General features: G+C 36.5%; 1 protein-coding gene across 1 annotated transcript in view; it reads right to left on the bottom strand.

The window, feature by feature from the left end:
- The window catches only part of LRPPRC (leucine rich pentatricopeptide repeat containing), a 105,540-nt gene that overhangs the window by 21,592 nt on the left and 60,575 nt on the right, over window positions 1–23,373 (bottom strand). Inside the window, exons 24-29 of the mRNA XM_045885085.3 lie at window positions 19,621–19,745; window positions 19,032–19,138; window positions 8,003–8,071; window positions 6,874–6,964; window positions 3,598–3,740; window positions 3,363–3,471 (exon numbers count right to left, since the gene is read on the bottom strand). Coding sequence (XP_045741041.1) covers window positions 3,363–3,471; window positions 3,598–3,740; window positions 6,874–6,964; window positions 8,003–8,071; window positions 19,032–19,138; window positions 19,621–19,745 — 644 coding nt within the window. The remainder of the gene's footprint in view (window positions 1–3,362; window positions 3,472–3,597; window positions 3,741–6,873; window positions 6,965–8,002; window positions 8,072–19,031; window positions 19,139–19,620; window positions 19,746–23,373) is intronic.

Here is a 23,373-nt window from a genome sequence, read left to right as displayed (position 1 = left end):
CAACATTTGTTTGACTGATTAACAGTTTTATTTCACTTGTTCACAATAACTGTCAGTGAATGAAAAGATGTTACCAAAAGAGAAGTAACTACACTTTTCAGTCACTTACTTTTCTGAAATAAAATTGCCTGGCTATAAACATCCAACTGAATCTATAATCCACTCTCTGGTGTGTATAAACAAATCACAATAGAGATGGGGCACCAGTGAACTATCATGTACGACCTTCGGTGAGTATAAAGCTCAATGTAAGGAAATACAATACACACAACTAGGAGTGAGCATGATATTAATGCTCAGAAGAAGATTCTGAGCTACTTTAGAGGTTTCTGAACAAGCAGACATTATATTTGTATTTCAAAGTCAGGGCAGTTTGCAAAAGCCCTTCAATTAAACTGAAGTGACAATGTCAAAAACTTAATTCTTTCACACTGAGCTCAGAGAAAACTAGAGAAAAAAGGTATGACATTAATATCTGCATCTTTTTTTTTTTTTAGATTTTATTTATTTAGTTGACAGACAGAAAGAGAGAGAACACAAGCAGGGGGAGCGGCAGGCAGAGGGGGAGGGAGAAGCAGGCTCCCCGCTGAGCAGGGAGCCCAATGCGGGGCTCGATCCCAGGACCCTGGGACCATGACCTGAGCTGAAGGCAGACGCTTAACTGACTTGAGTCACCCAGGCACCCCTAATAGCTGCACCTTGACCAAGGAGAACAGATAAAACCTATCATTCAGTCCACGATGCTCCCTTTTACTGGAGCTAAGAAGTTAAATGCAGTGCAATTACTGTCTACTCCCCAACAAGCACAGTTTGCTCAAGGAAAATATACAATAAGCACAACTGAGTATTTAACATTAACAAAATAATCTAGGAAATCTTACTAGATGTTTTCTAAAATTGTTATTTTAAAGGTTTATTAGAGAGAGTGCACACGCACTCGCACACACGTGAGCGGGGGAGGGGCAATGGGAGAGGGAGAAGAAGCCGACTCCCCACTGAGTGCAGAGCCCAACACAGGGCTTGATCTCAGATCTCACAACCCATGAGATCACAACCTGAGCCGAAATCAAGAGTCGGATGCTTAACCAACTGAGCCACCCAGGTGCCCCTAAAATTAAAAACTTTGTATGAAATTGGATGGCTCTGTTTATTATTCTCTATTAGTTGGAAAAAAGAAAGAAAGAGCTGTCACTGTAACGCACCACACTCATTTGCCACAGGTTTCTGGTGTGAAAGTCAGTATACTAAGCTATCAGAAATTCGATAAAGTACTAACACCAGCAATCAATTTTCAAAATATTAATGTTTTGCTAAGCATTCAAATCCTGAGATATACACAAAACTAAAAACTCTGAAGAATTAACAGGATAAAACCAGTTAAATAAATATAAATTGTATATTAAAACTAAAATAGGGGTACGTTTATAGTAATAAACAGTGCATTGTATTTATTTAGTTAACTAGTTTTTACTTAAATAAAAACAATTTTTGAAAAGGTGACATGAAGGAGTTATAGAATCTTCAAACAGTTAACTATACACTAATTTTACACTCATTTCAGTCTAATCAAAATTCCACTATTGAAATAGTACTAATGGTCATAATTAATTTTACATTTAGGTTTAACATATATATGGTGAAAGACTCAAGGATGTATAAATGCAATATGCCGCAAAGAAAAATGATCCAAAGAATAAAGTTACTATTCATGATTGAGAAAGCATAAGAGCTCGGCTTCTTCTTTCCTCGTACACTTCTATGTCAGTGTCACAAAATTCTAATTAAGTAAAGAAATTAAGAGGTTCTGTAAAATTCTAAATTGATTCTTTTCTACTGAACAGAGCTCAAAACTGTCAACACTAAAATGAAAAAAACAATCTGCTGCATAATGGTTAAAGTATCATAAAGCATACTTGAAAATCCACACAAAACTGAAGGAATTAAAGATGATGTCAGCATGCTATGGAGAAAAATTAACAAAAGTAAAGGATACAACAGTAACATAGGATTTTGAAAGAGTACAATGAAGTCTAAATGGAAATGTCTATAAGGTAATAGGCAAGCTGATATCAGAGGGTTCAAGATGGTCATAAAAATTGTAAAGTAGGGGCGCCTGGGTGGCTCAGTCGGTTAAACAGCTGCCTTTGGCTCAGGTCATGATCCCAGGGTCCTGGGATCGAGCCCCGCATCGGGCTCCCTGTTCAGCGGAGAGCCTGCTTCTCCCTCTCCCTCTGCCTGCCTCTCTGCCTACTTGTGCTCTCTATCTCTCTGTCAAATAAATAAATAAAATCTTAAAAAAAAAAAAATAGTAAAGTAGTCATAGTAGTGATAGGCATTCCACTTCAGGAAAGTTTACCACGAGAGTAAAGGAAGAGCAAGACACAGACCTCATGTCCTGCCTCCATCCTTGAAATAGTGCTTGATCACTTCAACATACATGAGTATGGTGCTTAATGCCCTAATCATTTTCTGCTTTCAAATAAATGTGAAATCGATAATAAATATATTTGCCAAAAAACATTCATGATCATGCTATTTTCAAAGTATAATTTTTGATAAAATGTATGCCTATTTTAGTTTTTATTATAAAAGATTTCAAACGTACAGAAAAAAAATAAAGAATAGGGGCGCCTGGGTGGTTCAGTCAGTTAAGCATCTGCCTTCGGCTCAGGTCATGATTGAGCCCCACATCGGGCTGCTCCCTGCTTCGCGGGAAGCCTGCTTCTCCCTCTCCCACTCCCCGCTTGTGTTCCCTCTCTTGCTGTGTCTCTCTCTGTCAAATGCATAAATAAAATCTTTAAAAAAAAAAGAAAGAAAAGAAAATTTAAAGAACAATATAATGGACCTTCCATATGCCCATCACCTATATCTAACAATTACTACCATTTTACCAGATTTGTTTATCTTTGCTCCTTACGGCTTAGGTATTTTAAAATATATTATAGATATCTTGATTTTTTTTTCATCTCTCAGTACTTCATTAAGATCTCAAAATTTAAGGACACCGTCCTATAAATCTTAACACCACTATCATATCTATAAAAATGAGATAGGGGCACCTGGCTGGCTGAGTCAGAACAGCATGAGACTCCTGACCTCAAGCACCATGTTGGGTGGAGAGATTACTAAAAAAATAGAATAAAATAAATAAACTTAAAAAAAATGAGATAATTCCTTAATATTATCTACTACTCAGTTGATATTATGTTTTCCCAACTACCCCAAAATGTCTTTGTTAATTTAAAAAACAAAAGAAAATAATTAAGATATTTAAGTTCCATCTCTGTCCTAGAGCACTACTAATTTGTTAAATGGCCTTAGATCCCATGTTGCTATTAGAAGACCCCAGCATATAGATTTACCTTTGCTTTTCTTCCGTTGGCAGGCATTCAACAGATCTTTCTGGATATTACTTTCTGCACGTGAGGGTGATGAAGAATTCAAGGAGTGCTTTTCACCCTCATACCACAACTGAAAGACAAAAGTATACAAAACCTTGTATATAGAGCGATCTTTTTAGTATAAAACTGGGCTAATTATGCCCTACAGTTATACCAAAAACAAAACCTGTTATGCTTACAGTTAAAAACAAATTACCTCAGGTACGTCAAAAGGAACCTCCTGATTACTGTTTCTAAGGATTTCTGCTAATAATCTTAATGTCTTTGCACGAGGAATAATATTTTCTTCTTGCATTTTATTCCACACAGCATCAGCTCTTTGCCAGTCACCATTTATTTCTGTAAAATTTGATTAAGCAGAAATTAATGAACATACTAAGTTGAATTCATAAAAATGTTTAGAATTTTTTCCTATCTTATGTTGAAGTAAAGCATTATTCCAAATATTGCTTCCAGGGAAAAGAACAGGATGATTGTGGACCAAAGGCTTAAAGACTTCTTTCTGTATGCCTTTTGAGTTTTCAACAATGGGAATTCCTTACCTATTAAAAAACAACAACCCCCACCCCACTTTACTACACACTTTGAAAATCATATTAATAAAAAATCTGTCTTTTTAAAGTTACCGAGAAGTTGCCCATTGCTGAAATCAGAATCAGAAATAGGTAACAATTCAAAACTATGCCCGTGAGACTTTGGAAAGATGATGTGTACATGCATATAGTTAATACACAGCTGGAGGGCTAAAGTGATTGAAAGTGCACAAATATATGATTTTCTTCAAAAGTGTCAAATCAACAAATCCTTTTCACTTAGTGGATAGGGAGAATTCTGTCTCTTCTGCTGACTTGAAGGATGTCTATGACACTGTGTGATAGATTTTTTTTATCCCAACAAATAATGCCATCAGACTAAATAAGTATTTTGGGGCAAGGGAAGTTTATTGGAAGGAAACAGGCAGATTCCTTCACATTGGATAATGAGTTCCTCTTATGTGGTAACCTAATCTTCACAAATAGCAAAAACTTAATAATCAAGACTTTATTTTTAAACATTCTAATAGGTTTTGAAAAGAGAACAGGTCAAGTCATTTAATATAATAAACTTTTGCTTGTGAAAAACTAGACCAAAATATGAAAAATATCATGACACTAATTAAGTTCAATACAACAAATTAAGCACAAAGAAATACTGTTTTAACTGTGTTTTTTAGAATTTTCATATATGAATAAAAAGTATCTTCATTGTGTATAGTCAGCTCTAGGAAGGGGGCTGTTTCAGAGCACAAATGTTCCAGAAAACATAGGTAAATATATTTCTTAAAAATACAACAATAATAAAAGAGATAGGATTTTCCTAGATTCCCCCACACCTGTCCAACTGAAAAGCTACGTTTTGATAACTGATGACTCCTGGAAGTAAAAAACTCAAAGAACAAAAACAAAATACATTCATGCTCCATCAGAAACCTACAACAAAGAAAACGGTTAATAGTAAGAAAATTTCCCCTGGTCATACACAGATTGCAATGATTTTGTACATACTTTGATAATAAAACCAGTCACTTTAAAACCCTTAAATTTACAATCTATTTTCAAAACAAGACTCTGATAAGCTAATTATGCTTTTCCTACATTAAAATGTTCTCATGTGATGTAAAATTTAAGAGTAACTTTTCAAGTATACGAATATATAAAAACTAACTAGATTAAATAAATGAAAAACAAAACCCGAAGCTCCAGCATCTTTAATTCTATAGAAGAGAAAAGGTGGAACATTCTGTCCCCTGCCAGAGGGTACACCTGTGGACTGTGGAAGACATAGTTAGGGAAGGTTTCCAAAAACTGGAAACAGCACTGCTAAGGTGGTTTTTAAAGAGATTCATTTTTTATTTTTTTAAGATTTTATTTATTTATTTGAGAGAGAGAGAATGAGAGAGAGCACATGAGACGGGGGGGGGGTCAGAGGGAGAAGCAGACTCCCTGCCGAGCAGGGAGCCCGATGCGGGACTCGATCCTGGGACTCCAGGATCATGACCTGAGCCGAAGGCAGTCGCTTAACCAACTGAGCCACCCAGGCGCCCTAGTTCAGGGTTTTAATTGTAAAACTAAGTTTTTACATATTATTAATGAGATGGGGCCATTTCCAAATTATGGTCTGATCATGGTCTCTAAATAAGCCCCCCTCTAAAATAAGGAATCCAAGTCTGGGATAGAGATGCTACACAAGCCTGGATTGTCTTGTTCTGCCTGAAAATAATCAAAGACTAGAGAGGTGTGTCAAATGACATAGGAGCCAACTGGTCAAAGATGGAACAATCTGAGCACCCAAAAGGATAATGATTGCAATAACCTGAAACACAAATATATTTTTAAGAAATTCATGAACTCACAAATTAAAAATTAATGGGTCAACTTTGGAGGTTCCAAAGGCACCAGCACTTAAACTCAGTATTTAAGAGAAAAGGCATTGATCTCTCTCTGTGAATTTATTTCATATTAAGTATAAAAGGAAGCCATAAAACATAATATAGAGTATGAAACATGTAGCGTATAAAACAATCAAAATAATAGGTATATACATAAAAAGTATAATGGATAGAAATATAGAGAGAAAACACTGGAAGGATGGCCAATTGACAAGTTACTTCTGAGGGGTGGACAAAATGACATTTCCACTTTTGATTCTGTACACTACTGTGTTGCTTGAATCTTTAGTAATTTGGAATATACTCATTATATAGCCATTCAATGTAGTCATTTGTAGGTAATAAAATATAAGAAAATGTTTATACTATAGATTTGGTCAAAACTGTATCAGAATATAATCACATTTAAAAAATTGTTTAGTGATGAGTCTGTATCAATATGCATTTTTCTGGAAAAAGATTTTTTTTTTTTAAAGATTTTATTTATTTATTTGACAGAGAGACAGCAAGAGAGGGAACAAGAGCAGGGGCAGCGGCAGAGGGAGGGGGAAGAAACTGACTCCCCGCCAAGCAAGGAGCCCAATGCGGGGCTCGATCCCAAGATCCAGGATCATGACCGGAGCCGAAGACAGAACTTAATGACTGAGCCACCCAGGCGCCCCTGGAAAAAGATGTTACACACATGAACATATTAGTGATTATGTGATTTATAGAAGTGACTAGTAAGTCTACTGGAGGACTTAATAAAAAGAAAAAAATTGGTCTAACCTCAAAAAGTCCTATTAAATTCTGTGGCCCTGATGAAGATTTTTCTCACCTTCTCATTACTGCAGTTAAGACTGTCAGAAATTATGAAAATTGTACAGTGTCTAGTAATACAATATAACATTCTGTGATAAAATTCAATCTGGCCTCTAAAATTAGCCTCTGTTGAAGACCACACTTGACAATCGTCTAGACCTTTCTGATATTCCTTTCTTGCACCTGCCTTCAATAGAATAAATGTCTCAAGATGAAAACATGAGGAATAGTTAGATTACTTACTATATAATTTTAGCAGACTGTAGTACAGCTGGTCTCTATCACATTCAAACAGCTTCTGTGTCAGCTCCACTAATTTTTCTAGAATTGCAACCTTAAAAATAAGATTAACAACAGATGGATCCAGACTGTGTAAAGGATATATTTTATAGTTGACAAATCTCAGTTTAATAATCCTTCAAACAAGCTTTACCCAAAGGGCAGATATAACTTCACTTCAAAAGTTAAAGAGCCGAGCACAACAATGTGAATGTACTTAATGCCACTGAAGTGAACACTTAAAAATGGTTAAAACGATAAATTTTATGTTATATATGTAGCTTACCACAATTAAAAGCAATTTTTTTTTTTTAAAGATTTTATTTATTTATTTGGCAGAGAGAGAGAGAGAGCACAAATAGGCAGAGAGGCAGACAGAGGGAGAGGGAGAAGCAGGCTCCCCGTTGAGCAGGGAGCCCGATGTGGGGCTTGATCCCAGGACCCTGGGATCATGACCTGAGCTGAAGGCAGCCACTTAACCAACTGAGCCATCCAGGCGCCCCAGCAATTTTTTTTTTTAAAGTTAAAAAGCTGAAGGACTCTGTAGTCAAGAACAAAACATGAACAGTATTCTGGTTAAGGGAACCTCCATGAAGATGCATTTTGAAGAATTCAAAGATATTTGCGGTAGAGGGCTCAGTGAGTATATCCTTTATTATTAATAAGAATACTCCTCTACCCAAGTGTTATACTCCTCTTCCCCTACGGCTTTCACTTGGCAGGATATGAACAGATATCTGCACTGGAGGAGACGTCAAGTAGAAATTCCACTGGGCTCCCATAAGTGACTCCTCTGGTCACTAAGGACTGAAGCAGATTTAAATTGCAAAGGAAACAAGGTTAGCCTGCTCAAGTCAACAACTAGGATAAAGCAAGCTAAAATCTTCAGGGCCCAAATTAAAACTTTTAGGGATTCTACTGAACCTCAGGAACAAGAATTAAGCTACTGCTTATTTGGAAAACCAAAATAATGCTGCTTCCATTAATAAGGCTGTATGTCCCGAAATCCCCTAATGCTCATAAGACATGTAGAAAGGACACCTGCTTTCTACTCACAGTTTTAGGTGCTCGAGACCAGAAATTAAACACAAACCTGATTACTTGAAATACATCTATCACAAAACCACTGAAGTCTTGTAGATCGAGCTCTAATGCCTGGAGTCTGTAAAATAAAATCATTACATAACACATGAGGTAAGGCTTAGCTAAATGTTAATTTTCCCTCAAAGACAATAGTTCTCTTTCTAATGAATTTGCTGCCTCCTTCCCAAATACTATAATAAAAGAAACCGATAATACCACAGTTACCAAAGACTTTTAGGATTAAAACAGAGCATAAACAATAACCTATTTTTAACCAGTATCCAGAAAATTTGGGTTATGTCAAAATGTTGCTTTGCAGGTCAATTTTCATTCCATAAATCTTTAAATATTAAAATGGTTAAACTTTCTTTAGTTCAAAAAGAAACCTTAACTCGGTGAACTAAATCAACTCCAAAAGATGTCAAATTAAACACACACACACTTCAGAGATCCCAATGGATTCAGGAAGCAAAAATTATTGTTCCACAAACTTATTAACCATCATCACAACAATAAACCAATGGCTTTTACTTTTAAAAGAAACATGCTTTGTAAAATTTAGTGATAAAAGTATTCTGACTACCACGAATGCTTGCCTACTATCTAAAACTAAATGTGTAAAGAGTGAGGTACTTAAAACAAGCTAAGGACTTAAAATTAGTTCACAGTCTTAGTTTATTTCAATTACTGAGATACATGTTATATCCTCAATCAGAAATTACTAGGGTTTAGTCAGTAACTCTGGCTTCAAAGCACTTATTTTATAATTTTGGATACTGGAATAAAAGGCAAACTAATTCACACATAATTCCAAGGATTTGTCACTCTAACTATAGTATTTTCATCATGTGTAAGAGGGTTTCCCCATTAAATACTACATTTCAATCACAGCATTATGATAAGAAAACTACATACTCATTAGCCCTGGCTGTTCCAGTCTAGAGGAGGTACCTCCACTGATTTCTCCACTCAGCTCTGTTGACTAAACCAGGGATCCCTCAAATCTGATCTCTTATTTAGAAGTCCTCATGATTTTTTATTCCTTAAAATAATACTGTACAATGTTAAATTAAGAAACGAAGCAGACACTAACATCTCAGAGCTTTGGCAGAATGACAGAAAAACTGGTACAGTACAAGTTGTAAAAGTGTTCTCATTCTGACTGTGCAAGTATGCGCATTTGGGATACTTGGGAAATAAATGCTGAATAGATCAACTGCTGAAATATATTCTCAAATATTAGTATTGCATTTGCACACAATTTCTACTCAAGGATTTTCTCACATTACCTCTTTGATTTCACATGCATTACGCTGAAAATGAAACCAAATGAAATCAAATGTATACAAAAAGCCCTTTCAAAACTACTGCACCATCCTCTTTAGAAGAAGGCAAAATGCAAGGACTACATTCACTTACAACTTCAACTTATTGCTGATCCAAATGCCAATGATTTAAATAGCACAACTTTTACGGTAAACGCTTCCTTTTTGTGGCTGATTAGTCTGCCTGTCACTGGCGGGAAAGCTGACTTATACGGCAGATATTGCTATGTTTCATTTTGAAATTGAGAACTGTTTTCACATCATACATCTCAATCATCAAAAGAACATCTAGGTCAGATTAACTAAATCTCCTAGGCTTCTGTAAGAGTCTACGTCTCTGGCTTATCTCTTAACATCTTATTGAATTTTAAGCACTACAAGTTGAAAGTAAAAATAGAAAATGCAATAAAAATATGGAGAAGAACAGAATTCTAATTGGGATGCCATTTAACTTACCAAAAACCAGTCCGGGCCTAGATAAAACAATGAACTTACCTAATTTTTTCTGTTTTCGCCACATACAATCTAATTAATGAACAGTGAGAATAAAGTAATTATTGTAATAAAAAACCTGGCTTGTCTGTTTCCACCGAGGTTACTGTGCTTCAAAACATTCTTTGGGAAGTTCCAATTTAGTACTAGGTTCACTTGGGTAAGAAGAAGAGTAATGCAAAATAAAAAATAATTTCCATTTAATTTTGTTACATTACTCTCATGTAAATTTGCTGTTACCATGATAGGCTTCTACATATACTAGTAAAAAGACCTATCACATAATTACTATCTTTATTTTTTTTATTTTTTTTTTTTAAGATTTTATTTATTTATTTGACAGAGAGAATGAGAGAGAGCACATGAGAGGGGGGAGGGTCAGAGGGAGAAGCAGACACCCTGCCGAGCAGGGATTCCGACGCGGGACTCGATCCCGGGACTCCAGGATCATGACCTGAGCCGAAGGCAGTCGCTTAACCAACTGAGCCACCCAGGCGCCTCCGCATGGTGTGTATTCTTTCACGACTGGTTTTATTTACATTGTTACTGGCATCAGCAGTTTGTTTCTTCTTACTTCTGAGTAGTGCTCTCTTCTCAGGATTCACCATAATATTTTTTTTTTTTGAAGATTTTATTTATTTATTTGAGAGAGAGAGAATGAGAGAGACAGAGAGCACATGAGAGGGGGGAGGGTCAGAGGGAGAAGCAGGCCCCCTGCTGAGCGGGGAGCCCGATGCGGGACTCGATCCAGGGACTCCAGGATCAAGACCTGAGCCGAAGGCAGTCGCCCAACCAACTGAGCCACCCAGGCACCCTAATTACTATCTTTAAAGTAGAAAGAAATGAAGATTCTCCTACTTCAAACTCAAGGAAAACCATCTTAAATTTGACTCAAATAAAAGTTTGTGCCTGTTTTCATGTCTCCTGCCATTAATGCTAGAAACGTGAAATGGAAAACAAACAAACAACTCTTCAAGCCTCATATCCTCTACTCAACGGAGCAGGAAGAAAATCAAGTGCATGAGAGGGAGTGGACAAGCAAAAATAAGAACCCAACTATTTATCTTTAGAGCTAGAATAGCAAGGGAAGAAAAGGGTCATCATGGAACTTACTAAATCTTTCAGTATTTGTCCTTTTCTCTAAAATCTTCAGAGATAGAGGTGCCTGGGTGGTGCAGTCAGTTAAGTGTCTGACTCTTGGTTTCGGTTTAGGTTGTGATCTCAGAGTCATGAGATTGAGCCCCACATCAGGCTCCACTCAGCATGGAGTCTGCTTGAGACTCTCTCTCTCTCTCCCCACCCCTGCCTCTCCCCCCACACCCATGCACTCTTTTTCTCAAATAAATAAAAATAAATCTTTTTTTTTTTTTAAAGATTTTTATTTATTTGTCAGAGAGAGAGAGCACAAGCAGGGGGAGCAGCAGAGGGAGAGGGAGAAGCAGGCCCCTCACTGAGCAAGGAGCCTGATGTGGGACTCGATCCCAGGATCCTGGGATCATGGCCTGAGCCGAAGGTAGATGCTTAACGACTGAGCCACCCAGGCGTCCCAAAAATAAATCTTAAAAAAAAAAATCTTCAGAGATAGACTTAAAGACCATGTCTAGAGTAAGGAGGAAAATATGACTGAGCAAACATGACCCACTTAACCACATGTTACAGGGGATACTAAAAAGTAAACTAACTCATGGGAGAAGGGGTATAAATTAGCATGAGAACTGACGTCTCTTAAAATTTGGGAGATCAGGGGAGAAAATAGCTTTAAAAATCCTTCTGAATATATAAGACCTATTCTGGCTTATTAAAAAAGGCAAATTAGGATAAAACCTTGCATGTGATCTAGTAAAGAACAAAGGGAAAAGCCACAAAGACTGGGAGATCACTGTAATCCAAACTTTTGTCCTAAACACAAAACCATAAAAAGAAGGGTTTTGTTCCTGAGAAGACAGCAAATTCACTCTGGCTACCATGTGATGGAAGGGTAACAGCAGATAAAAAGAGGGAAAAAGAAAATCAAGAAAGAATAATTCTGGAGAAAGGTGGTGGTTCAGATATTGAGGGGGTCAATGGAGATCATATTGCAATATATAAAGGCATCAGATTAAAACACTGCATACCTTAAACTTACACGATGCTATATCTTTTTTTTTTTTAAAGATTTTATTTATTTATTTGAGAGAGAGAATGAGAGAAAGCATATGAGAGGGGGGAGGGTCAGAGGGAGAAGCAGACTCCCTGCCGAGCAGGGAGCCCGATGCGGGACTCGATCCAGGGACTCCAGGATCATGACCTGAGCCGAAGGCAGTCGCTTAACCAACTGAGCCACCCAGGCGCCCACACGATGCTATATCTTATCTCAGTTCTTAGGAAAGATTTTATTTATTTGAGAGAGAGAGAGAGAGAGTGCACACACACACACACATGTACAAGTGGTAGGGGGAGGCAGAGGTTAGCAGACTCCCGCTGAGCAGAGCCCGATGCGGGGCTCGATCCCAGGACCCTGGGAAAATGACCTGAGCCGAAGGCAGATGCTTAACCGACTGAGCCACCCAGGCACCCCTATCTTATCTCAATTTAAAAAAGAGAGCAAGATCACAGAGGTAAGAATGATATAGGAGAACTGAGAGAAAATGTGGAATCAGGACCCGATTTCAAATTCCGTAACTACCACTAACTAAACAAGCTTCATACTGACACTCTGAACTAAAGTTTCCTGCCTTAATTACTTCTCAGAGTTGTTTTGTGAACCTCCTATGAAGATATACATGAAAACCATTTGGAAATAGAAAAGTATAACTAATAGTAGTTATAGCTTCTAATCTAAGTTTGAACCTCAAAGGAAAAGGCTGAAATGAGAAATGCTAAGCAAATTTATTTTATTTTTTTAAAAAAGATTTTATTTATTTGAGAGAGAGAGAGCAATCACAAGCAGGGAGAGCAACAGGCAGAGGGAGAGGGGGAAGCAGGCTTCCTGATGTGGGACTCGATCCCAGGACTCTAGGACCATGACCCGAGCCGAAGGCAGCCGCTTAACCGACTGAGCCATCCAGGCGCCCTGCTAAGCAAATTTAAAGCAGACTCTTATACTCTTACTCAAAGATCTTTGCGTTTGTACCTGGAAAAGTTAGCAGGCCCTGGCACATGGCAGGTACTAAGTACATGACTGCTCAACTGCTCAAAGGGCTAAGAATAAACATAAATATTTCTTTATGGAAACCTTTAGTATAGTTATTTAACATTTCATATCATAATTTAACTCTTTTCATACTTGTATGTATCATCCCTCCCTGGACTTAATGTCCAGTCTTAAAACACAAAATGAATTATCCAAACAATGTTAATTTATTAAATGACCTTGCAACACTTTCTTCCTGGGAGATGACTGAAGTACCTTAAAAAATACTTGCCTGGAAAAATAAAGTCCTTTTTTAAGTGAGAAAATACCATCTTATTATATGCCAATAAACCGGACAACCAAGAAACATAAATTCCTAGAAATATATAACCTTCCAAAGCTGAATCAGGAAGAAATAGAAAATTCGAACAGATCAATCACTAGCAATGAAAATGAATCAGTTATTAAAGTACTCCTAACAAAGAAAAGTTCAGGACCAGACAGCTTCACAGGTGAATTCTACCAAACATTTAAAGAAGAATGAATACCTATTCTTCTCAAACTATTCAAAAAAAATTAGAAGAGATGGGGTGCCTGGGTGGCTCAGTCGTTAAGCATCTGCCCTCAGCTCAGGTCATGATCCCAGGATCCTGGGATCGAGACCCACATCGGGCTCCCTGCTCCGCGAGAAACTTGCTTCTCCCTCTTCCACTCCTCCTGCTTGTGTTCCTGCTCTCGCTGTGTCTCTCTATCAAATAAATAAAATCTTAAAAAAAAAAAAAAAATAGAAGAGAAAGGAAAGCTTCCAAATTCATTCTAAGAGGCCAGCCATTACCCTGGTTTAAAAAAAAAAGAAAGAAAGAAAGAAAAAAAATACCATCTTATTTTATCATAATTTCTAGCAGAAGGAGCATGGGACTAAACCACAGGAGGCCTGGGCTTTAGACCAAATCTCTGCTATGATGAACCACAGAAGAGGTATCACCTATAAGGACAGAACAAAATTTCTGTCTTTACGTATCAGGGGCCTTAACAGTAATGACATTTCACTTACTTCTAAGAAATGATCCTAAGTAAATAATCTGAAAACCAAATATACCTATATCTATAGGTTAAGATGTGAGTTATGATGATTTCTTTTAAGTAAAAATTTTTCTCAAAAGAAAAATGGGCAAATAAACTTTAGTTCACTTATACTATGGAAATTGATGTGGTCATTAAAAATAATGATCAGAAGAGTTCTCAATTACATAGGCATGGAATGCAGAAACAGTGATGTAGGGTGAAGCTATGGTTTGATTCATTTCAATTATATATAAAAGAAATATGCACTATATAAAGGACAGAAAAACTGCAGAAATGATTAGATGAGTAATGGGATTAACAGTGCGTCTTCATACTTGGCATATTTTAAAAAGGAACATGTGTAAATTTTACGTGAATCTAGTCACAAGGGAAAAAAGTCACATTGATCATCAAAACTGTATTTTGTGAACAGAATACAGTTCACAAAATATTGACCTGATATTATGTAAGTTTGTAAAAATAAGTTGTGAACATTTCCTCAATTTCATTCCAGAATGTGCCAGCAGAACACTGAGAGGATCTAGGTAGGGAGAGTTACCCTGCAGAGAATGAGACTGCAGGAGAGACAAAAGGGTTGACTTCAATATAGGGAAGACCGTCACATAGAAGGAAGGGAATAAAACTAACATTTATTAAGTATTTAATAATGGACCAGACACTTTTTGAGTGTTATCTGATAAGAGTCCTAAGAGACAGAAAAAAGATAAAAGATGGAAGCACTTTCCTGCCTCAGGGCCTTTGCACAGGGAGTTCCCTCTACCTGAAATGCTTTTGCCTCCCACTCCATGTGGCTGGCCCCCAATTCATCCTTTAGTTCTCATCCCAAATGACTTCCTCAGAAAGATCAAATCTGCAATAGGTCTTTTCTACAGCAATTACTGCAGATTATAGATTCATTTTTTTTTTAAGGTCTTTCGCTAAGACTAGACTGTAAGATGTCATCAATAAGTATTTATTATTGGGGCGCCTGCATGGCTCAGTTGGTTAAGTGTCTGCCTTTGGTTCGCATCATGATCCCAGGATCCTGGGATCGAGCCCCATGTCGGGCTCCCTGCTTAGTGAGGAGTCAGCTTCTCCCTCTGCCTCTCCCGCCTGCTCATGCTCTCTCTCTCTCACTCTGACATAAATAAATAAAATCTTAAAAAAATAATTATTTATTATTGAATTAAGGAAGAGAGAGGGGGAAGAAGGAGACAGGCAGGGAAAGAGGAAAGGAAGGAAGAAGGGAGGCAGGGAAAACTGGTCAAACAGGATGGACCTTGAGGGTATTATGCTAAGTGAGATATGTCAGGCAGAAAAAGACAGATACAGTATGATCTCATATGTCAAATCTAAAACAACCAAACTTCTAGAATGGTGTTTGCCAGGGGCTCAGGGGAAATGGGGAGATATTAGTCAAAGGGTACAAACTTCCCATATAAGATGAATCAGTTCTGGGGACCTAACATACAGCATGGTGATTACAGTTAACAATACTATACTATATTATATTATTATATATTATATACAATAGTATATTACAAGGGTGCCTGCCTGGCTCAATCAGAGGAGTGTGTGACTCTTGAACTCAGGGTCTTGAGTTTGAGCCCTACATTGGGTGTAGAGATTACTTAAATAAATAAAACTTTTTAAAAAAGTTATTAATAAAAAAGAGAAACAATATTATATACTTGAAAGTTAAGAGAATAAATCTATATATCTATATATTTATGTATATATACCTATTATATTGATCTATATTTTTTTAAGTGCTCGAAGCTGGGCTTAAACTCCTGACCCTGAGATCAAGACCTGAACTGCAATCAAGAGTGCAAACACTTAACCAACTGAGCCACCCAGGTGCTCCACTAAGACAGTAAATCCTACATGTTCTCATCACAAAAAAGAAATGGTAATTATGTGAGGTGTTAACTAATGCTACTGCAGTAATCATTTTGTAAAATGTAAGTAATCAAATTAACACGCTGTATACCTTAAACTGACACAATGTTACATGTCAATTACATCTCAATAAAGCTGGGGAAAAAGAACTATTTAGAGATTTCCTCTTTCTACTTCTTTGCTTGACCTCTAATACCTGTAATACCCTTCCCAGCCCTATCAAACTCTCGAATGTTAAAGTATACCATATGCATCAACCCCCACTTCATGCTCCATTTCCTCCAGAAAGTCTTGCCTAATTTCCTTCACTGGGAATAAGTTCCATCCTTGAACTCTCAGAAGTATTCATACTTTTCTTATAGCAGTTAACACTTCTCAGTCTCATATAGTAATTATTCTCACACAATAACCTCACATTCAAGGAGCTTCACATTAGCTCTTGGTCTGATTCGCTTTTAGTAAATCTTCGTCTCATTCACTTTTCTCTCTTTCTTTCTTTTGGAAGAACACACTTTTTCTAAGTATAAGAATTTATATGCTCATTATAGAAAACTCAGGAAATACAGAAAGGTACAAGTAGAATAGCAGCTGTAACTCCACTCTCCTGCAATAATCCATGTATGGAAATAAAATGTAAGACAATATTAAAAATGTATTATAGGGGCGCCTGTGTGGCTCAGTCGTTAAGCATCTGCCTTTGGCTCAGATCATGGCCCCAGGGTCCTGGGATCGAACCCTGCGTTGGGCTCCTTGCTCAGTTTGAAGCCTGCTTCTCCCTCTCCCACTCCTCCTGCTTGTGTTCCCTCTCTAGTTCTCTCTCTCTCCATCAAAATAAATAAATAAAATGATAAAAATAAAAATAAAAATGTATTATATATAATACACGATATATGTACACCAGCTCATTTAAAAAACAACACAAGTCCTATTACACACTGAATCCTGACTCTTCTTTCTTCATTTAATGTGAACATTTTTTATGACTGGCTTATCTTATCTCCCACAGTGCTTGAAATACAAAGAAGCTTCATTTTATATTTTGCTTTGGAAACTCAACCCTAGCAAATCTACCCATTGATAAGACACTATTGCATTTTTGAGAATGATAAAAAAATGTTGCTCGGCATTTACAATATTCTTTCACATGCTGATACATAGTTTATTATTTTTTATTACTCTTTACATTTTTAATAATCCTTAGAAAACTACAAGAGAGAATTCCAGGTCTTGACTTTTAGTAGTGAAAAAAGCAAGTTCCCACTCAATTCAAATCCAACTAACCATTAAAAAAAAAGAAACTGGAAAGATGCTTCAGTATATTCCCATGTATCACACACCTGCTGTCCTACCCTAGAATACCGCAGGGGTTCTGTAAAGCCATTCTTTATCCTTTAAGCAATTTTGTACACATCCACTATGAAAATTCTGTCATCAGTAGACAGCATCCCTAAATGATTACATTCAATGATGTTGCACTGGCAAAGCTTTAAAGTAATTAAGAGGCAGTTTTCTCTTGCCTATTCATGTGACAGCATGTACCTTTATGCTTAAGCATCATATTGTGAATTATGTGGGGTAAAGCAGATAACGCAATCCCTACTTTTAAGGGGCAAAGAGAATTAATATTATTGATTACTACCATAATCCAGAAACATGCAAGCTGCTTTACATACATTATGTGATTGAATCTTAAAGAAAGATACTATATTCCCTTTTATAGAGAAGGAAGCTTAAAAAGGTTTAGTAACTGTCCATTACCACACTAGCAAGTAGATGGCAAAAGGAGAGCTCACTCTTATGCCTTTGGCTCTTCCTATTATGTCTTGATTATCGCATAATGAGACACACATGATTTCCTACTACAGAGCCTCTTGTCACTATTATGTGAATACCTGAGCTTCATTTCCCCTCTGATCAGTGCCCTGCTAATACTGATACCAGGCATACAGAGCAGCAGAACTCAAAAAGCAGACAGCTTCCCGCATTTTCAGATACACCAGGCACTTTTAATGAAAGAATTTATACTATTTTCTAGAGAATACAAACAAATAAACTACTTGAGCTACAGAAGCACCTGTCCAAGATAGCATGTCCCACTTCCCTCTGACAGGAGGACAGACTGAGTTGTAAGACAGATAGGCCGAGAAGAACATTCTGAATCAATTTCACAGTCTTCCCTTTTCATACTTTTCTCTTTTTTGAAAAACATCAAGAGAAACTAATAATTTTCGGGGTTGTATGCCTACATTTTCAACTTCATGATAAGCAGTCATCAATACACAAATAAGGAGGCCAAATACCACCTTTGTGTCCTATCTACCACAGGAACTTTTGGAAAAAAACATGGAGTAATAATGGCAAAGTATGATCTGACAGAAACAGGATTACTGATATATATTTTATTTATTTCACATTAAATAAGTTTTCTTAAGGTAATGGATCTATCCTCTGTGGAATGTTTTATTTAGAGGAAACAGAGCTGTTTAGTAGTGAAGTTAATCATAATTTGGACAGACTTTACAGTTGCCCTTTCACTTATCAATTTCAGTAAGCAAAATTTCAATCAAGCCTAGATACAATACACTAATCCTAAATAGGCCAGGTTTGTCACCTACCATTTCCCATAAGCTGCTTACCATAGTTTAAAAAAAAAGAAAAGAAGAAGAAGAAATTTTAAATTAAATGCCAAACAGTTGCAGACGGCACTTGTTTGGCTGATTAACTTGTAGACAAGCATTACAAATAAATCTGAGCATGGTCTGCAGCAAATTAAATTCCACTGCTTTTAAGAACAAAGAATTCCTTGGCAAAGAGGATTAGCAACTTTACACCCAGGAATGCCAGTTTAATTTAATTGTTCCACAATCCAAGATTTAATATGCAAATATCATTTTGATACATAACAGTGGATTTAACAAAGTGAGGAAACAAAATCAATATACAACCAGGCTGCCTTTTCTGAACTGTAATTATATACAATAAAGAAGTTGGCCGAATCCCCCCCCCTCCAGCCCCCATTATCGGGATTGAATTATATTAACATGAATCAGAACAACCGTAATTAAAGGTTAAAATTTTTAAACATATTCCAATTAAGAGTCTAAATAGCTGTACAATTAGAATACTGTAGTTAAAAATCATACCTCAATGATCTTCTTGGCCTCTTTGTAATTTCCTGTTTGTAGGAAGGCGAAGAAGAGATCATATAGCATCGTCATTTCACCTTGTTCTTGGCTCACAAAGTTCATTACTAGAGAGTAGAAGAAAAAATATAAAGAAACACAGTATCACTTGAAGTTCTGGACAAATAAGAAAATTTTAAAACAAATATTTACAATAACTTAAAGACTAGCACTGTCAACCAATTTTCCATCACATTCTTTATCTAACAGCATACATTTATGACAGTAAGTACCTAAGACTAGCTTCAAAGAGAACTGGTGAGGATAAAGGGGCAAAACTCCTCACCAAGGCAGATCACCAAGAAGTAGAGCAAAAAATAATAGAGAGGCAAGTTTGCAAAATGAAGTTATTAAAATCAAGGATACCTGACAGCACTGAAAATCTACCTGACATTGTCCTTTTTACTTTAGAAGTATAGCAAAGTTCCCGTGTATGTGCTTCCCTTCCTGTTAAATTTTCTCTTCACAGCAATGCACTGAGATTAAATAAGCAAGAAGGGAAAAACAACTACAGAAGAACAACTACAGCAAGATACTGGAGGTGACCAACCTTTCTGAATTAGATCAGTCTCGCCTTTGTCTATCAGTTTACATAAGATATCATGAATCCTTGGTAATACTTTATACTTTGCATAGCAGTCGATGGCGACTTCAAGAGCAGCACCTAAGTCATCCCTTGGAAACATCAAAATATGAACAATGAATAAAATATATCTAGAGGTACAAAACGAGCAGTCAAAATGTACACGACTGAGCTTTAAAAAAGCCAAAATGGAAAAAGACAATCCTTATATAGTATAAATAAATGTTCTGAGTACAGACATCATTAACAGTTCCCTATTTTCCCTCCTTCATCTTTCATTATTTCACTTGCTAAATAGCACTCTTTTTATTTTTATTTTTTTAAAGTTGGGCATGGAGCCCAACATGGGGCTTGAACTCATGACTCTGAGATCAAGACCTGAGTTGAGATCAAGAATCGGATGCTAAACCGACTAAGCCACCCAGGCGCCCCTAAATAGCACTCTTTAAAAAAAGTGCAAATAAATAAAGGCATTCTCTGAGACTATTATAAATAAAGTCTGATTTCAGGGGTGCCTGGGTGGCTCAGTCAGTTGAGCGTCTGACTTGGTTTCAGCTCAGGTCATGATCTCAGGGTCCTGGGGTCGAGCCCCCACATCAGGATCCACATTCAGCAGGGAGTCGGCTTGCCCTCTGCCCCTCCCCCCCGTTCATGCTCACGCACCCACACGCTCTCTCTAAATAAATAAAATATTTTTTAAAAATCTGATTTCATAGGGTGCCTGGGTGGCTCAGTTGGTTAAGCGACTTGCCTTCGGCTCAGGTCAAGATCCTGGAGTCCCTGGATCGAGTCCCGCATCGGGCTCCCTGCTCAGCAGGGAGTCTGCTTCTCCCTCTGACCCTCCCCCCTCATGTGCTCTCTCTCATTCTCTCTCTCTCAAATAAATAAATAAATAAAATCTTTAAAAAAAAATCTGATTTCATATGTTGTCATAAGAATACATTATTTCTAAAAACACAAGGACTACTATCAAATATTTTTTCTAACTACTTATGTGTGTTTAGAGTCCTCAATAATTCTAGATTTGGGAAACATTATGAAATGTCTATCAGCAGCTACCAAGGAATTTTCAAGTACTTTCAACTTGATCATCCTCTTTTTCATACTGCCACCTCTCCAGACAAGGAGGAAATAATTTCAGGATTCATATATACAGAAACTTACTGAATAGTGGCTAAAAACTCAGACATTCTTAAGATCGATCAGTGAATTCTAGGAGAACCCTCATTAGAAGGCAAGCCCCATGCTGAGATTACTTAAAAATAAAATCTTAAAAAAAAATTATTTCCCACTATAAAGTCAAAGGTTCTCTTCTGTGGTAACAAATTAAAAGAAAGCTATTTTCATTAAGTCAGAATTTCTTAAACAAGAGTGTGGAAATGCATTCTTGTGAGTCCTCAAAAACTACTTTTTCCTTTAAAAGGAAAATGACAGTATGAGAAATACGTAAGACCTTGGAAAAACTGTAGAAGTTATGTGATCCAATTCTACATGCCACCCTCCTTTATTTTTAAATAGATGAGGAAATCAAGGCATGTAAAGATTGAATAATTAGCTAAAGCTATTAGGGTAAACAGAGGAAGGCACTGCTTTCCCACTTTCAGTTGACTCTGTCTACTCACACATTATGCTCTAGCAAAAACACTGCTGCCTGTTTAACCTAATAAGGTGGTGCGATGTGGAATAAGAAATTGAAGATTTTTGAAAAGAAAGTATGAAATATAGAAAGAGACACATGGTTAGTGACAGTTCATAACAAGCTCTGCGGAGAAAACACCTTTCTCTCACATGCAATCATTTTCAAGAGGAGGAAAGCATTTTTAAAATTTCTGTTGAAGCCCTAACATTTTGGTCCATTATACAAATGTTATGTTGCCTGAGACTGAATTACTATTTTATCTAGATTAAGATTTTAAGCTGTACTGAAAGGAAAATACCACGAAGAAGTGTTAATTTTATTGCAATAATACTGACACAGTGAAAGCGAGATGATCCTGCCAGAGCTCTACCTTATCCCCTTCCTAAGCCCTGTTTACAGTGCATCTTCTGGCACCCCACAGAGTCATTTGAATTTTTGTCATTTGGGGTGAAGACTAAATTACAGGTTAATTTCAAAACCGCAAGTAGATGTTGCAGGCTAGATTACTGTCATACAAGAGAAATGCTACAGTAGCTACCACATATGATATAAACCTTTATATAATCAGTATTTGCCCTTGCTTCAGACACCCGTTCGGTTGTTAGCCTTCTACCATTCCATTTAACGAAAAACCACTACGATATTTTCAAGAGAACAACTAACACATACTGATTTTTTTTTAAAGGAGTATGATCTGCTTTTTCAGATCAATTCCCAAACTAGAAGAGTATGTCTCAACTGTATTTCCCCTACATTAGGTCAAAGCTATCAATAAAGGAATGAATAATTGTTCTGTCAATCAAAGAGACATGTTAATAGTCTTTGGTCTCCAAATATATGCTTCTGAAGATTATATATGCTCAGAACAACAACAGAAAAGACAAGAATAGCAAAACGGAAATAATTCACATATTTGTTAGTAATTTTAAGTACTAGTCACTGCTCTCAGGTTGCCAACAAAATGAGTTAGAAATCTATAATGAAACATTTCATATATAAGTGGACTGATGACAGAAATGAACTAATGAACTGGGGAGAAAAAAAAAAAGAAATGAACTAATAATCAGTCCCTTCTTCTCAATCCCTATCATCTACATTCTGACTTGTGCTTGGATCACGTCATATTAAAAAGATAAAAATGTCCATCTTTCATGTAATATGATGTCATCATTAATCTTTCCTACTAAAGCTTAAAAACTTGGGTGATGAAAATGAAAAATATGAAAAAGTATCTAAAATTGACACTGCTATGAAAATAGTTATGTACTCACAGGACTTTTAAATTTCAATCCCACTTGATCAGTACTAGCTCGGCTATAGCCATATGATAAATTTCAGAAGTGGTGATGAAAAGCAGATTATCACCATGGCTGAACTCAAGGAACCTGTGGGGGTTCCCTCCCAGTTCTAATTCTCTAATGTGAGGTTCTATGAATTTGAGTTTATTAGATTTCATCAACTCAAATGTTTCAGACTGGCAGAGAAAATCATCACGTGAAAGTACCACTTCTACTAGGCAAGATGAAGTCAGCAAGAACAGTAAAATATCCAAAGGAAAAAGGTGGAAACTGCTTTATATCCGAGATGTTAGACAACACTTTACCACTCAGGGTACTTCTAGGTGCTGTGACCGAAGATGATTTTGTGACTTCCTTTATATACTTTAAAACACAATAGTTGATTTAAAATCCTACTCTAAAACAACAGTAATGTTTTAAAGAAATCTTATTGATACCATTAATTCTGGATGCAAAACAACTTGCAATTCTATGCTTACTTCAGTATGTATTCATCATTCTGAAAGCTTTATATACAAATGTGTCACAAATTTTTAAGCCCATTCCTGATAAAAATTTAGCCACTGCTTTCACAACCCTCAAATAATGCTAAAAGAAAACCAACTCCATAACATATTGGTATCTCTTTAAAAAAAAAAAAAAAAAGGCAAACCCACTAATGACTTTTTTTCAATGACTAGACCCTCCCCAAAATATTTCAATGAAGTGTATATAAAATAATTTTCATGAATGAAACTATGTATGTTAATAAGCAATCATTTAAAAATTTTTTTGATTGATACA

This window comes from Mirounga angustirostris, unplaced genomic scaffold (genome assembly GCF_029215605.1).
Source record: "Mirounga angustirostris isolate CCGP_5_RB_7025 unplaced genomic scaffold, mMirAng1.0.hap1 SCAF_10, whole genome shotgun sequence".
Taxonomy (NCBI): Eukaryota; Metazoa; Chordata; class Mammalia; order Carnivora; family Phocidae; genus Mirounga; species Mirounga angustirostris.
This window is presented reverse-complemented; position numbering and strand designations above follow the sequence as displayed.